Source organism: Telmatherina bonti (genome assembly GCF_933228915.1).
Source record: "Telmatherina bonti genome assembly, chromosome: 7".
Classification (NCBI taxonomy): domain Eukaryota; kingdom Metazoa; phylum Chordata; class Actinopteri; order Atheriniformes; family Telmatherinidae; genus Telmatherina; species Telmatherina bonti.
The window spans coordinates 28,757,703-28,773,224 of NC_136625.1; the positions used below are offsets into that span (position 1 = coordinate 28,757,703).

Consider the following 15,522-nt stretch of genomic DNA (forward strand, 5'->3'; position numbering starts at 1 on the left):
AAAAATCAGGTAAAAATTGGTGAAGTTATTGTTGTAGTTTGACCTACACCTCACAAGTAAATGCGTTGGAGGCGCATGGAGACCCACGCAAGATGGCGGCGCGATGAGACGTCAGTGCGGCGTCTACGTATATATGATGTCTATGGTTAAAGTTATGTTTTGTGCGCTTTGATCTGCTCCCATTGGATGAAGCGGTTAGGAAAATGAATGAATGAATGAATGATCTGCTCATATGGATCTGCTCCCACCTCATTTCCTGGTCTAGTCAGTCACGTGGTCTTTCCAAGATGGCCGGGACCGCCACATCCAGCATAGCAGTCGTCGTGAGTCATTTTACATGACAGTTTGAGAGCTGCTGCTGGTTACTACTGACAACTTGAGAGCGAGCCAGGGGAGTTTGTAAGAAAGCGTGTCACCTCCTCAGCGCTTCCATCATGAGCAAGAACGACTTAATCCTGTGAGTATTTCTTATCTGAATCAGATGAAATGTGTAACTTTGTGCTTCACGTCAGTATTTCCCTGCTGGTTGTCAGGACAGACTGACCTTACCAAACCTGCCTGCGTCATGCTTATGAAAACATTTCACTGTGAGGTATTATTTAGTAAATATTGTCCCCCTCAGCAGTCAAACCACAGCAAGCATTAGATTCTCGCAGCTTTAGCCCAGTTTTCTCCTTCATGGAGAATCCTCATTTCCAAACTGGGCAGATGACTATTTTCTCCCTGATATGAACGATGTCATGTCTCTGCACTGGTTTCTAAACTTGAACCAGTTACGAGGACTTTCTCGCGTATTCGGCTTGCACACAGAAGGGATTTTATTGTTTTAAACTGTTGCATGGATAAGCTGACGTGTTCAACTTTAAATGTGCACGAATGGACTTTTTTTTTTTTTTTTTTTTTTTTTTAAACTAAGCAGAATAACCAATTGATCACTGCCAGTCTATCATTTCCAGACAGAAACCCGATCTCCTAGTGTAGAGGAGTTTAACAGCAGTTCTACATGTGAGTCTATTGTGTATGTAATGTAACATCAGAAGTTCAGATGTACATTTTTATTTTCCAGCTAAATTTAGTCAGGCTTTGGGACAGTTGTGATGACTTGTGATCCACTGATTCAACCGTTTTTTCTACTGCTGGTTGACGATAACCCCCCTCTGGTCTCTTATCTATCATTATCACCTACAGCAGGTCAGCTAGATGCCCAGTGTGACTGCACAGAGAGGGAGGGGTGCACCAGTATTTTAGATAAGCCAAGCATGCTATTGTCTTGTCTAGGGATCTTACTTCCCTTTTGCAATATATTATAAATAAAAAAACTAAACCATATAAACTGTTGATCTGGATGGATTTGCACGAGTTTGTTATCAAATTTAGCTCGATGCAATCAGTGTGAATGATAAAGCCGTGTAAATCGGTGGTGGCTACAGAATGAACGCAGCTACTGTTACTGTAAAAGTAAGTCAACTAATGCTCAGTCATGATGTGAGTGAAGTTAGTGGGGGCACAGAATAAATTAGCTGACTAAATACACAGAAGTTGAGGTTGTTACGGTTGAATTCAGTGCTTTACATTTCTGATTAAATCATTTAGAATAATGAGTTTATGAAATGAGTTTATATTGTAGAGGTCAGGCGGAAGTGAGGTCTATAATTTGGCAGCAGTTGCCATGGGAACCCAGTGAAACTGCTGTAAAACTGTGCATTAGCACCAGTTCTGAACAGAGGCTAACAGCCAAACTAATGCTAACCTGCAGTGTTTCTTTCCATCCAGCCCCAAGGACTTTCCTCAGCTGAAGAACAATGCTTTCCTGCGAGCAGCAAAGGGAGAAGAAACGGAGCATGTCCCAGTCTGGTGTATGAGACAGGCTGGGAGATACCTACCAGGTACACACCTCCGACTGACAATGACACTTATACTTTCAAAAATGCCTAATGTGTGCAATCACTTTTTTTTTTCTCATGGTTTAGTTGTTTTCTTATTATTCTTGGATTTTGTTTTGTATCACTTTTTTTTTTTTTTTTTGGAAGGAGATGAAGATTCCTTTTAAGTCATCATTATCCTCTTGTTTGTTAATTCTCGCCTGCAGAGTTTCGTGAGTCTCGAGCAGGAAAGGACTTCTTTGAGACGTGCCAGTCCCCGGAGGCCTGCTGTGAGCTCACCTTGCAGGTAAAATCCTGGATTCACAGAGATATGTCATGTTTCCATCTTTTGACCTTAAGCCCTTTGTTATTTTTGTTATAAATGTATTTACCATTTCAAATAATTTTCTTTTTAAAACAAGAACTTGAAACATTATTTTTAGGATATTGGATTAGAAGAAACACCTTTTTTCATTCTTTTAGAGGATTATTTTGTGGATTGCTGCTGTGTAAAAAGTTACTTATTGACACGAATGATGATGGAAGGGATGCGTGGCCCATCTGGGACTTAACTGGTGTTGTCCTTTTCAGATTTACATTAAATTATCTTTTGTATACAGCTTTATTGAGTCTTTGTTTTATTTACAATGATGCCATTTTTTCTTAATCTGCTTTCAGCCTCTGAGACGTTTTCCCTTTGATGCTGCCATTATCTTCTCTGACATCCTCGTCGTACCACAGGTATCAAGAGCAGGTTCGGTTTTTAAAATTTTAACAAATTTCAAGCTTTTTTTTTTTTAAAATCTCTAAACACCAATTTAAACATTTAAATATTTCAATCAGAAGCGAATTTCTCCTGAAACCCACAACCCATCTTTGTTCATGAAACCATATAGTCTTGTTCAGATTTTTTAGCAGCAAACTGTGTCGACTGATGCACATGTTGTACTTTCAGTCTACTTAAAGGGTTAAAGCACCACAACTGAATTTTTTTGCAGAATTTTATCAGTCTTTATACAGACTTTTAAGTCCCCGGCAGGAAAGGACTGCCAGCATCTGTCTCGTATCTCTTCTCTTTTCTCAACTCTCCAGCCAGTAAGAATCCGCCTGATGTTGACTATTTCCCATCGGCTGCTGCGTCACGTTTGTTCTTTTCTTTCTGCACTTCCTCTCATAATGTCCTCTTCTTTTTCTTGACTGAATCAGCCATGGTGAACTTTCTAAACTGCCTGGGTGTTGATGTGACCCGGTGCCAGAAAGTAAAGTAATGCTGTACAGGGATGATCTGAGGTGGAAAAAAAAAGTTTAGTTTAGCAACGACGACTCCAGGAATGTACATATTAAATACCCCTGTTGTTGTTGTTGTTGTCCTTTTCGGCTTTTCCCCCTTAAGGGGTCGCCGCAGCGAATCATCGGCTTCCAACTACCGAGCCGCTACAGAAACCCTATTTGCACGGTTTTACTTTGGGACGTTTTACGCCGGATGCCCTTTCTGACCTAATCCTCTGCATTTATCCGAGCTCGGAACCGGCTCTCAGCGTTCCTGTTGGAGGATGCAGTGTAGGGGAGCAGGAAGAAACGCCAACCTCCAGGTCACAGGACAAGCAGCTCTACCACCTGAGCCACTACCATCCCCACATATTAAATACCACTAAGTCATTAAAATAAGTCAAAAGCTCAGTTTTAATGTCAGAGTTATGAAATATTGCTGAAATTGGGGCTTTTCAGCAGTCAAAGTTTAAATCACCGATAAATGTGTTGCAGAAACATCTCTGCAGTACTGTAGAGATGTCGGTATATTGTCTTAGAGAAGCTGAAGACTTCTGTTTCATGTCCCATTCCTCCATAAGCATCGAGCTGTATCTTCCTCCCTTCAGGCTCTGGGGATGGATGTCCAGATGGTGCCCGGTAAAGGTCCAACATTCACAGACCCACTGAAGGAGCCTGAAGATCTGCAGCGCCTCCGGCCCAACGTGGACGTCGCCAAAGAGCTGGGCTACGTCTTCAGAGCCATCACCTTGACCAGACACAAGATAGAGGGCAAAGTGCCTCTCATAGGATTCACAGGAGCTCCAGTGAGAAACATTTTTCACCACGCTATGACGGGTTTACACACTTCAGAAAGCATTAAGCTGAGTTTGTATTGGGCTTTTCTTCCTCTTACACTGCGATGTGTTTTCCCGCCACAGTGGACTCTCATGTCTTACATGATAGAGGGCGGCGGCTCCAACACCCACTCTAAGGCAAAGCGCTGGTTGTACCGCCACCCTGAGTCCAGCCACATGCTGCTGAGGATGCTGACGGATGTGATCGTCGAGTACCTGCTGGGACAAGTAGCAGCTGGCGCTCAGGTCAGACCCTCCAACTTTTTACAACAAGACACATTTCTCAGAGCTGGAAAAAAGATGGAACCGGTTTCGCCTGATAAACAAGCGATTGATCGTTGGTGCAAACAGTAAGATGAGTCATGTTTTAAAGGCAGCATGTTTGAGAAATGGATATAAATACAATTTGCTGATCGTGGCAGCTGCTGCCTACACTCCTTATGGACGCTACTTTATCAGCACAAAATACAGTTGAGGCAGCATTTTTTTTTTTTTCCTTTTTGTAACTTAGAAATGGACCATAAGCCAAGCGCACAAACCTGGGTTATTACACAAAGTCCAGTGTGATGTCAGCAGACTACAGTGTTGTTTTACTCTCAAATATCAATAATTATGACTTGTGAGGATGCAGAATCGGAGCAATTCCAAGACTGTAACAGTGATCCGACAGTGCGAGTAAGTAATGTATAAACACCTTAAAATTGGTGTTAAACTTGTATTTCAAATTCGGTCTAATAAACTTCAATGATCTTTGTTCTGCACTTAATCACCCACCCGTATCGCTTCTACACCCTCTGGCTAAAACACATGGATTCACGACTGAATTTTCTGTTTTCAGCTGAAACAAAAAAAAAAATCACTGATAAGACAAAACAATTTAATTCAAAATGTATCTGTTTTTGTTTATTTTTTGGTCCAAAATAAAGTGGAAATATGATGGAATTACCCTGTAAATTACACGCCTTAACTGCGTCTAAATGCTCAAATCTTTGTGTGAATGTCCAGCCAGAGGACTTCCTCCATGCCACAAGCAATGTTTGCCAAAGCTTTACTCAGGTTCAGCGTAGTTAGTCTCAGCTTTTCCACCGTCACATAGAAAAATAGCTCCTCTTATAGATGAAGAGATTGATGCTGGTGAACCATCAACACAGTGAAAGTTTGCATTGTTCCAAATTATAACATAGTGTACATATTGACTAAAGCATCATACAGTTGCTGCAGATTGGTCAGTTGCAGATCTGGCGAGCGTTGTGACATGCTGCTTTATCTAGCTTGAAGTAGCTGTCAGATGCAACACTGTGGCCATGAAGGGATGGACATGGTCACCAGTAATACCCAAGCAGGCTGTTGGGTTTTAAACAATTTTCACTTGGAATTAAAGGGCTACAAATGTGAAAAGAAAATATTCCATACAGCATTACACCAGCAGCTTGAACCAGTGAAACCAGTGAAGCCATGGTTTTATCTTAATGCCTAATGCTGACCCTGTGAGTAAATCTAGGCTCGTTACGTCTATTATTCAGTTTCAGTGAGCCGGTGTGAATCGTAGCCCCAGTTTCTGAAATATTCAGAGCAGGCTGGTATTTCTGTAAGTTAACCTGACAGTCAGCAGGTTAAAACTATGGTCTTCTTTATGTAATGCAGGTTGAGTAGATGTACATTTCCTCATTTCCTCTTCTAAATGTCCAGGCTTTGCAGGTGTTCGAGTCCCACGCCGGCATTCTGGGACCAGTAGAGTTCAAAGAGTTTTCTCTACCTTACCTCCGAGACATCGCTCGCCGTGTCAAAGACAAACTAAAGGAGGAGGGAGAGGATGTTCCCATGGTGAGGAGAACCAACATTAAACATGCTTTTTGCATTAGTGCCAGACCTCCACATAATCTGCAATCAAGTCAAAAGTCAAAGCAACTTTATCAATCGATTCATCTTTTGCATCATCCTGTTTATTTTTTAGGGATTTTTTTAAAGGATTGTTGTCCTGCTGGGTTTCAGTCTATCCCTGCTCCAACACACCTGACTTTTATTAAATGGCCCCAACAGACTAAAGTTCTGCACAATGTCAGATTGGTATGCATCAGGCGTGTTGGAGCAGGATGCGTGGGGAAAACCTGCAGGCCCTGATGGACTGGAGCTGGACACAGCTGATGTAGGATGCTGGTTGCTGTTATAGCTGACTACCTGTAGGTGGCAGCATTTCGCCATAAATGACACAAAGTTTCTTTTCGTTTCCTGCATGCTGCTTGTATGTTCCAGATTGTGTTTGCAAAGGATGCTCACTACGCTCTAGAAGATCTTTCTCAGTCTCATTATGAGGTGGTCGGGTTGGACTGGACCATTGACCCACAATTAGCACGGTAATACACACACACACACACACACACACACTCTATTTGATATTCAAGTCTGGTCTTTGTGGTGAGTTTATGCTCTGCATGAAAACAACACATTAGCCATTACTGCTTAAACCCAGCCCCGTCACAATACAATACAACTTTATTTATAACGCACTTTAAAAACAATGTTGACCAAAGTGGGGGGGTGTTAAAAAAAAAAAGGATAAATAAAATACAATTATAAAATTACAGTCAGCTAAAAACAATCAAATTAAAACAATTGAAATAAAATCCGATCTAAAAAGTCAACTTATTGTGCAGGAAAAAAAGCCAGCTTAAAGAAATGGGTCTTCAGTAAAGATTTAAAAGCAGATACAGATCCGTTGTACTCTGTGACGGGGGGGGGGGGTTAGTTAGTTAGTTAGTTAACCTGCTGTCCTGGTTTAACCATTACTGACTATTTCCTTACCCTGGTTTGACTCTTTAATGCAGGATTGAAGTTCGCAAACACCTCTATTTCCTGCTCTACTCATCAAATACTTTAATTAGGATTAACTAGTGTGTCCTGTGATGTGTGTGTGTGTGTGTGTGTGTGTGTGTGTGTTCAGGGAGCGCACAGGAGGGAAGGTCAGCCTGCAGGGAAACATGGACCCTTGTGCGCTGTATGCTCCGAAGGTAAACCTCCTGGACGTTTTGCTAAGACCAGCATACAGATGAAAATGTTCTGACTTGTTTTGGCTCAGTTACTTTTATTTGATTTTTTTTTTTACACCAAATAGCTTTTTAAGAAGTTCAGGTTTTGTCCAGTTTTTATCAGATGTGAGAAGTACAGCTCTTTGTATCTTCACTTAGTGGCTCTAAGTTTTTATTTCACCTCTGCTTCCGTGGTTTGAACTACATTTCTGTTTACACGCTTTCCTCAGAACAGTTCGTCCTCTGTGACGCTCGGAGCAAAGCTTCGCAGATTAAACAACAACTGGTCTGAAAAGGTCTTTTTAGCTGATGCTGGGCTCTAATCTTCTGTCCTCCTCTGCTTCTCCTCCAGGATCGCATTTCTGGCATTGTCAAGAAGATGTTGGAGGGTTTCGGAACAAAAGGCTACATCGCCAACCTGGGCCACGGCCTCTACCCCGACATGGACCCAGAGAACGTGGGCGCCTTCGTGGAAGCCGTGCACAAGCACTCGAAACTCATGATCAAACAGATGTAAAGACGAATGTGGCAAATGAGTGGATGAAAGAACGAATATGCTCTGATGTTTTCTTATTTTGAACTGGTTTTTTTTTTTGTTATTTTTGAATGTTGAATAGACTAAAGAGCTTTCAATCCTTGATTGTGTTTCAATTTTCTGTCATTGAGGCACAAAGACAAAAACATTTCCGCTGTATTAAGTGAAAAACCTTCAGATCAACACGCATTCCCATCTATTGCAGCTTTTCAGGATAAACATGTTGGTTTTCAAGACAATTTCTCTTCATCCATAATGTGTTTATCTGAGCAGGAGTGGATTATATTTTTTGGATTAAAATGGAGAATTTAGCTTGTAAATGTGAACATGTATATACAGCACATCTTATGTGTAATGAGGTCGTATTTGTTTTACTATTTTTTACCCGCTTCAAAAAACAGTTCTAAACAGCTTTGAATATTATTACATCTCATATATTTTAATTTTTTTTTTTTTTATCCAATCCCAGTTTTATTGCAGTGCCTCTGAATAAAAAAAAAAAAATTAAATCCATTTTAAAACTCAGCTCATCAGCAAACTAAGCAGCTTCTTTTCAAAGCTTTTTTTTGTTGTTAGACAAACGATGTAGCAGTTATGAAATGAATTTTTAAGGAAAAAATGTCTGCATGAAGCCGCTGATCATTTCACCACCTAGCAGTTTAACTAAACCAGTCCCCTGCTGGGTCACAGCATGAGGAGCTTTTCTGTCCTTTTCTTTTTGTCCTACTTACTGAAAATGTTTCAGTTTATACAGGAAATAAGCCTTATGTTGCTTTGTCTGTTACTCGCCTGAATGCCATGTTGTTTTTCAATTAATCTGTGCGCATACCATTTTTAAAAAAAAAAAAAAAAAAAAAAGTGACATTAAAGTTCTGATTGAATGCTTGTGTGCGTTTAAAGTGCCTGTATAGTAAGCACACACCCGACAGCTCTTATGTGTTGTTCACGTTAGTTTTATAAAAAAGGATACTGGAGGTTGGTTCTACGTAATAAAACTAGATTTTTACTAAAATTTAGCTTGATTTTTTTGTTTTTTGCCTTTGATTTAATTTAAAAAATTTTTAGTTTTCCTTTCCGTTTAGAGGTGTGAAATCTCTGTTGTCTACTGAAGAGTGAGTTATTTACAAGGTTGTAACTGAGGCTTTAGTCTGCCTGTAACTGTGTAACAGTTATTTAGTCCTAATAAATGTTTTAGTCAAGCAAAATAGAAATGAAGCAGCATAAGTATTTATGAAGTGAACATTTCCATCAACTGTCCAGTGTGAGGTTGATTTTAGTAATTATTGTACAAAACCATCATGTCATGGACATGCGGGTTATCAGGATGTAAATTCCAACTTTGATTATATGATTTATCTTTAAAGGATAATTATTCAATGTTTGAGAAATATCACAATTCCCACAACAAAATTATTTCATAAATATGGGAAGATCCTCTGTCACAACCTGGATTTAACAAAGAAGTGGGCCTAAAAGGGGCAGGAGATGCTGTGCCCCAAGTGGCTCTATACCCACCTAATAAAACAAGAACACACCTTCCACATCCAGTGCAGCCTAAAAAGTTGAGGTAAAAGTGCGATATCCACCACATGGGAATGAGGGCAGACTAGACACACCAAGCAAACCCCACTGGGATGTTACAATAAACACTAATGGATTTAAAAAACAGAAGTATGTAGTTGAGATCTAGAGATCAAAGACAAAACATTGTCTTGAGAAATGTTACAATATATATATATATATATATATAAAACTGCTTACAAAGGCTTCAGCTCAGAGCCGATCGGCCTCCATTGGCTTCTGTCTAGCTGTGTATGTGTATGTGTGTGGGTGGGTGTGTGTGTGCACACAAATCGATCATCTGCAGTATAATAAATAATCTCAGGTGTGCTGATCACATGACACAGGTTATGAGTGTGGTTCTCTGGCAGTGGTGCATCCAAGATACCGTACTAGTATTACAGCATGCCTCATCTGCATTTTCCTTAAAAAAAGACATTTTTATTGTTTGAAGAAAGCAAATGTCAGCAGTTCCACATGTTCTTTCTGAAGCCTGTGTTACAAATAATTATCTATCAATGTTTGATCAATATATCCAATTTGGATCAATGCTGTTATGTCAAGTTGATATATCAACCTCATACGGGACTGACTACAGGTTCCACTTTGTTTTTATCTGAGTCTCCTTCATTCATTGTGCCCGGGGTAAACTGGGTACTTCATAGGTGTGCTCAAGTGAGTGTGAGACATAGACAAACCCAAAATCCCACCTATGCTGCGGCTGGGATAGAAGTGTTTGTCCCCCCAACTTCTCCACTCTTTGTTGCTTTGATGGATTATGTAGAGTGCTATTCGACTGAGGCCTGGTTAAGAAAATGGGACAGAGACCCATCAGTGACTGGGGCTGAAACTGGGACAAAAGTGAGACAGTGTCCTGCCAGGAGGTGTAGGAATCTGTTTTTATCAGCTACTCTAAAGTCCTCAGAGATATACTTTGTAATGAAGGTCTATAGAAATAAACAGATCAAACAATACACCACAAGGGGGGTCTCTGGAACAGCATAGTAGAGCTTTTCTTAATGATTTGGTTTACAAAAGAGTCTTTTACAGTTTCCACACAGCAAAGAGGACAAATAGAACCAAACAAATGTTGTGTCACCCAGCGTGGTCAGTGCTTAGTAACACCCCTCAAGTATCGAATCTTATACATAGTTCTTGCAGCTGGCAGTCTTTCAATTCTTCTTTGGGGGATTTCTTCACACATTCTTACTGCTCAAAGCTTCTTCTTCTGTGAGATTTGTTGGCTTTTCTGTCGTGCACCGCTCTTCAAAGGTTAAAAAAAAAACAAAACAAACATCAGTAGCATGCACCCAGATGGATTGATGGATGAGGATAAGATAGAATGTGGAAAATCAAGCCAAAACAACATATGTTACAGTGTTAAGATTAATGCCTGAAAACCAACAGATCAGAGCTGGATGCTACTGTCCCATCATGAAAACTGATACAAAGAAATATTACATCATTTAACACATCATTTAACACAAAGTCCAATGTATCCACCTGGATTAAATGCATTGTGCTGCTGGGTTGATCTGTGCTTAAAATACCTTCAGAAAAGGCCAAAACTTGCAGGACAAAACACACAGCATTATTTTTTTGTTTGTTTTTGTGGGGGACGTCAAACAACAATGAGCCGAATTATATTTTGTCTGGGTGTAAAAATAAGCATAAATCTGACGTTTTTCCACAGATGGATCCATGAATGCTCATGAATTACGACTATCACTAATGTCAGGCTGAAACAGTTGTAAATATGTTGTCCATGTTACACATAATGGCAGGTAGAGGTTTGTGGGTCAAGAATAGTCCCTGCCAGGACTTATCGCCTTACACAGTTTTAAACACAATCATGTCAGGGATGCAGGGTGTGGCATCCTGTCACAATCCTTCAGGTCTTTTGTCTCCAATGCGGATTTTACAAATTAGTAAATGGGTGGTAAATACAAAGCTCCATGTTATTACACAGAAGTCATGTGCATCATTACTGTAATCGTGACAGAAGCTCAGAGTAAAGATCACTTAATCCAAAATTATGTTTTTCTCTGGGAGGCAGCTAAGAACGTCAGATAAGCAGATTCGTGTAAATCCGTTTGTTGTTGCTGCTGCTGTTGTTGTGCTGGATTCCAGCAAACATCACATGACCAGACTGGGAGTGAGCGATGGGTGGGGTGGGGCCAGTGGTGCAGTGGTCCCTCAAGGAGTGGGTATACTCTAAATTTTTTGCCCTTTATAAAAAAAAAATAAATAAATAATAATAATAAAAAAAAAATAAAAGTAGCCCAGAAAACACAGTTTCAGAAACAGTGATATGTAGGACTACTCTACATAAACCCATCAGTATATCTGCTCATCGTCTCCTCATTTCTGCTCTTCGGTTTCAGGGAGGAAGAGTTTTAGAAGAACTAAACCAGTACTAGCACACAGACTAGAGAGAGACAGGCTCATAGACATATATATCTGTATTATGTCTATGTTCAGGCTGAAGTTAACGCAGCTGATGGCTAACAGCACCAGTGTAGCATGCTGGTAACCTTATCTGAGCTGCTGGGCAACGTAGGTACATGTGTAGGGATGTTTGTAACTGTGAAAGCAGCATCACAGGGGGGTTTAGAAGTGGGTTACTCAATGCTGACTGAAAAAGAAGTGGGTATACTCTGTATAACCTGGACTACACCACTGGACGGGGCTTTGGAGTGTCCTCCACAGGTCATTAAATTTACACCATGAACCCCTGGTCTTTCTCACAATAGGGTCAAGAGTATCTTAAACTAGACTGACTTTATTGGCTCATCGAGTGAAATTTTTCCAAAAGTTGGTGTAGTTGATTCCCAGTCTGCAAGACATTCTGGAAGAAATGTTTTAACATGACGGTGATTAGATTTTTACTTCACATACACTTTTCTTTACTTGGTGGAGCTTTAGATAGAATAGATTTCACTCCCTTCTTTTATTTATAGAAACACTCTATACTAAACCTTTTAGTACTGCTTAATTAAACAATTTAAATGTCATTTTATTTAGGTGCTAAGCTAATATGAACTTTTATGTACAGATTTAAAGGTTTTTTGCTACATTTAGAGGATTACATGTTAAAACCTCTCTAAACTAGATAACGCACTCAACATTTATTAAATAAAAAGGACCAGTTTGCTCTGATAATGTTGCTCAATGAAATGGCACGACAAACCTGCCAGTTAGACTGTGCTTAAAAATTTTTTATAATTTTCCTTATAATATAGATCTGAAAATGAAAGTAATGAGACACAAATAATGACTTTGGTCTTCGTAATTCATAGAGTAGTAAGTTGACAGAGCTGTTGACAGATCATCATTAGTCCTGCAGGCAGAACAACAAGACACAGAAGGACGATCCTCGATCTATGTCCCTTTTCAGTTCAGTGTATAAGGAAGCAGAGTGGTTTGTAGTTTTGCTACTGGTTGACAAAAACAAACATCTCCACTAAGAGAGGAACGGTTTGTGTGATTGCCTTTTTGAGTGGATGTTGAAGTCAAACAAAGCTGCGTTCCAGTGGATCTCGTCTCCACATTTGCTTTTCTTTCAGCCGTAAATGATTAGTTTGTTAAGTCTGATTATAAAGAGAAAAATAAATTGTGTTGGCTCCAGTTACTGTCCTGCGCAACAGTTAATTAGATCACAATTATTACGTTGGAAACCTATTTATATTTGTTGTTGCTCAGCCTTTTATAGTAAATTTGTCCCAAATATTAAAGAGGAGAACTGCTTTCTAGCTGCCGGATATGATGAATCTGTTGAGCTCATGAACATTTAGAACAACACAATGTTGGCTCTGAGCACTGGATAGAATAAAAAAAAACAAACAAAAAACCCCACAGATCATGGCCATCTAGTGCATCACTGTGGCCATGCAGGAGCACCCCCCCCCCTTTGTTGGTTTGCCTGCTGAACACACTCCAGCTGAAAATGGAAATGTAGAAATTGAGCCTCCAAATAATAAAGACTGTACAACACTCAGTGTTATTAATATTTACCAAAATACACAAAGCTCAAAGCAGCCGACAGGGAGAAAACAATCAGCGGCTTTCATTCATCTCTTTCCTTTGTGTCGCTGTAGTACCATAAACACACAAACCACGCGCACACACCAAACACACACGCTTTTGTTGTGGCCCCATAAATAGCGAAGACAAATGAACAAAAATCACCGCTGATTGGCGACAGGTAAGACTGAAGAGGATGGGACTGTGTGTCAGTGGGCCATCTGGGAATAAAGTGACAAGCTGCGCGTGTGTGTCTTGTGTGTGTGTGTGCATGTGTGTGCACAAGATGGAGAGAAAGGAAGGTTGTAACGATGAATCTGTGCTCTTTAGAAATGGAGATCAATTTCCACATGGCTGCCTTTAAAGGCTTTGGCAGGAGGATAATATAGAAGTGTGTGTGGGTTGTTTTTTTTGTTTTTTTAAAATTCTGATTGTTTTTGTTTTGCATGTGTCCATGTTTGAATGTGTATGTGTGTGTGAATGATTTCATTTTGCCTATAAGTGTCTTTGTGTGTGGCCTTTTATGTGCTTATTTTTGTGCACAGAGATTGAACAGGTGGACGTGTTGCTGTGTGTTCCTGTATGTATGTGTGTGTGTGTATGTGTGTGTGTGTGTGTGTTTGTGTGGGTGTCTTTGAAGGAGGTCCAGACTCCATCTCTCAGCAAATCAGCAGGCCTGAAAATCCAATCTGCCTGGAGAGACAGCAAGCTGTACATCATCTGTCATGGATGGACACTATCAGCGCTTTATCAGTGACCGCCCCCCTCAAAACACACACACACACACACACACACACACACACACACACACACACACACACACACACACACACACACACACACACACACACACATATCTTTCAATGACCACATGCATGAACGAACACACACAGCCCACTGTGACAAAGACTGATAGGCATTATTACCATGGTAGTTGTGTGGAGGGAGACGGAGGAAGGGAGTGAAACTCTGGCTTCAGCCTGAGGACCTTGAGACTCCTTACGCTAATGCAGATGCTGACATGTGTGAGAATCCTCCTCTGCTGATGAGACCCTCCTGTCCCAGTTCGTCCCCCTGTTGCTGTAAACCTTACCTGCCACCTGCATGCTGGTAAATGGTTAACATCATAAATAATGACATCACATTCATCTTCATCAGTGACTGCATACAGATGGTGGAAGGAATGGAAGTTACCAGTTAGGATTTGTGTGGTAATATAAGCCCACACTGGTCCTTAGCGTAACATGTTGAGATCTGCACTCCTCATCTTATTGAACTTCCCAGCACACCTTTGCTATCACTGCTGAAGATCAGCCCTCCCTCCTATTGTTTTTTTTTATTTATCTTTTTTATTTATCAATAAAAACTGTCGGGCTGCATGGTGGCATAGTGGTTAGCACTGTGGCCTCACAGCAAGAAGGTTGGTTCGCTGGTTCGGACAGTGGCCTTTCTGGGTTGAGTTTGCATGTTTTCCCTGTGTATGCATGGGTTCTCTCCAGGTACTCTGGCTTCCTCCCACCGTCCAAAGACATGCATGTTAGGTTGATTGGTTACACTAAATTGCCCATAGGAGTGAGTCTGAGTGGTTGTTTGTCTCCGTGTGGCCCTGTGATGGACTGGCGAGCTGTCCAGGGTGTACCCTGCCTTTCGCCCAGAGACTGCTGGGATAGGCTCCAGCTTTCCCGCAACTCTTCATCAGATTAAGCGGTTATAATAAATGAATGAATAAAAACTGTTTTTAAAATCAGAGTATACCCACTAAAGGAAACAGATGAAAACATATTAATGCCAAATTTTGTGTTTATTTTCAGTGCTTTCAGAACTACTACATGAACACAACTATGGTAACATCTAGTCATACTTATTCCATGACTATACTTAGATTACTAAAGTTGTTTGTTATCCTTGACTGAACAGCGGACATCAGGCTTCCCAGCTTGACTCAGACTGGAAAAAATAACTACAAATCTAGTCTCCGTTTGTCTATGTGACTTGGTTTTTATCAACTTTTACAGGTTCCACATATAATGTAATAGTAGGTCAAAGAAATAAAATCTATAATTCCCCAACAATTCTTATTGGCAACACATATATATTTACTTTCTGGTTAATTTGTCCAACTTTACAATATAAATGCTAACTGTTAAACCCTTAACATATTTTTGGTTTGAACCAGCTCAGGAGGAGAATAGATGTACTTCTTTTAGCTAGCAATAAATGGCACTGACATATCTACATTTGTAGTCAAAGTTGTCGCAGTTTCCGACTAGGTAACGGAAAAGATAACTATAAAGGCTGAATGTCACAGATGAGCACAAAAAGACTTTACTTTGCAGTTTGACTCACAAAATATTAACCTTAAAATTCAGAGCTAGCTAGCTAGCTAGTTTGGTGCAACAGGTTCTTTTTCT

At 40.3% G+C, this 15,522-nt stretch overlaps 1 protein-coding gene across 1 annotated transcript; it reads left to right on the top strand.

Moving 5' to 3' along the window:
* The first annotated feature begins 296 nt into the window (after nucleotides 1-296).
* urod (uroporphyrinogen decarboxylase) lies at nucleotides 297-8,495 on the top strand. Its single transcript, XM_079243367.1, has 10 exons — nucleotides 297-457; nucleotides 1,774-1,886; nucleotides 2,090-2,169; nucleotides 2,541-2,603; nucleotides 3,740-3,937; nucleotides 4,052-4,213; nucleotides 5,657-5,791; nucleotides 6,221-6,321; nucleotides 6,909-6,975; nucleotides 7,346-8,495. Exons 1-10 carry the CDS (start codon nucleotides 435-437, stop codon nucleotides 7,508-7,510), a joined length of 1,107 nt encoding a protein of 368 aa, XP_079099493.1. The 5' UTR covers nucleotides 297-434; the 3' UTR covers nucleotides 7,511-8,495.
* The last annotated feature ends 7,027 nt before the right edge of the window (nucleotides 8,496-15,522 follow it).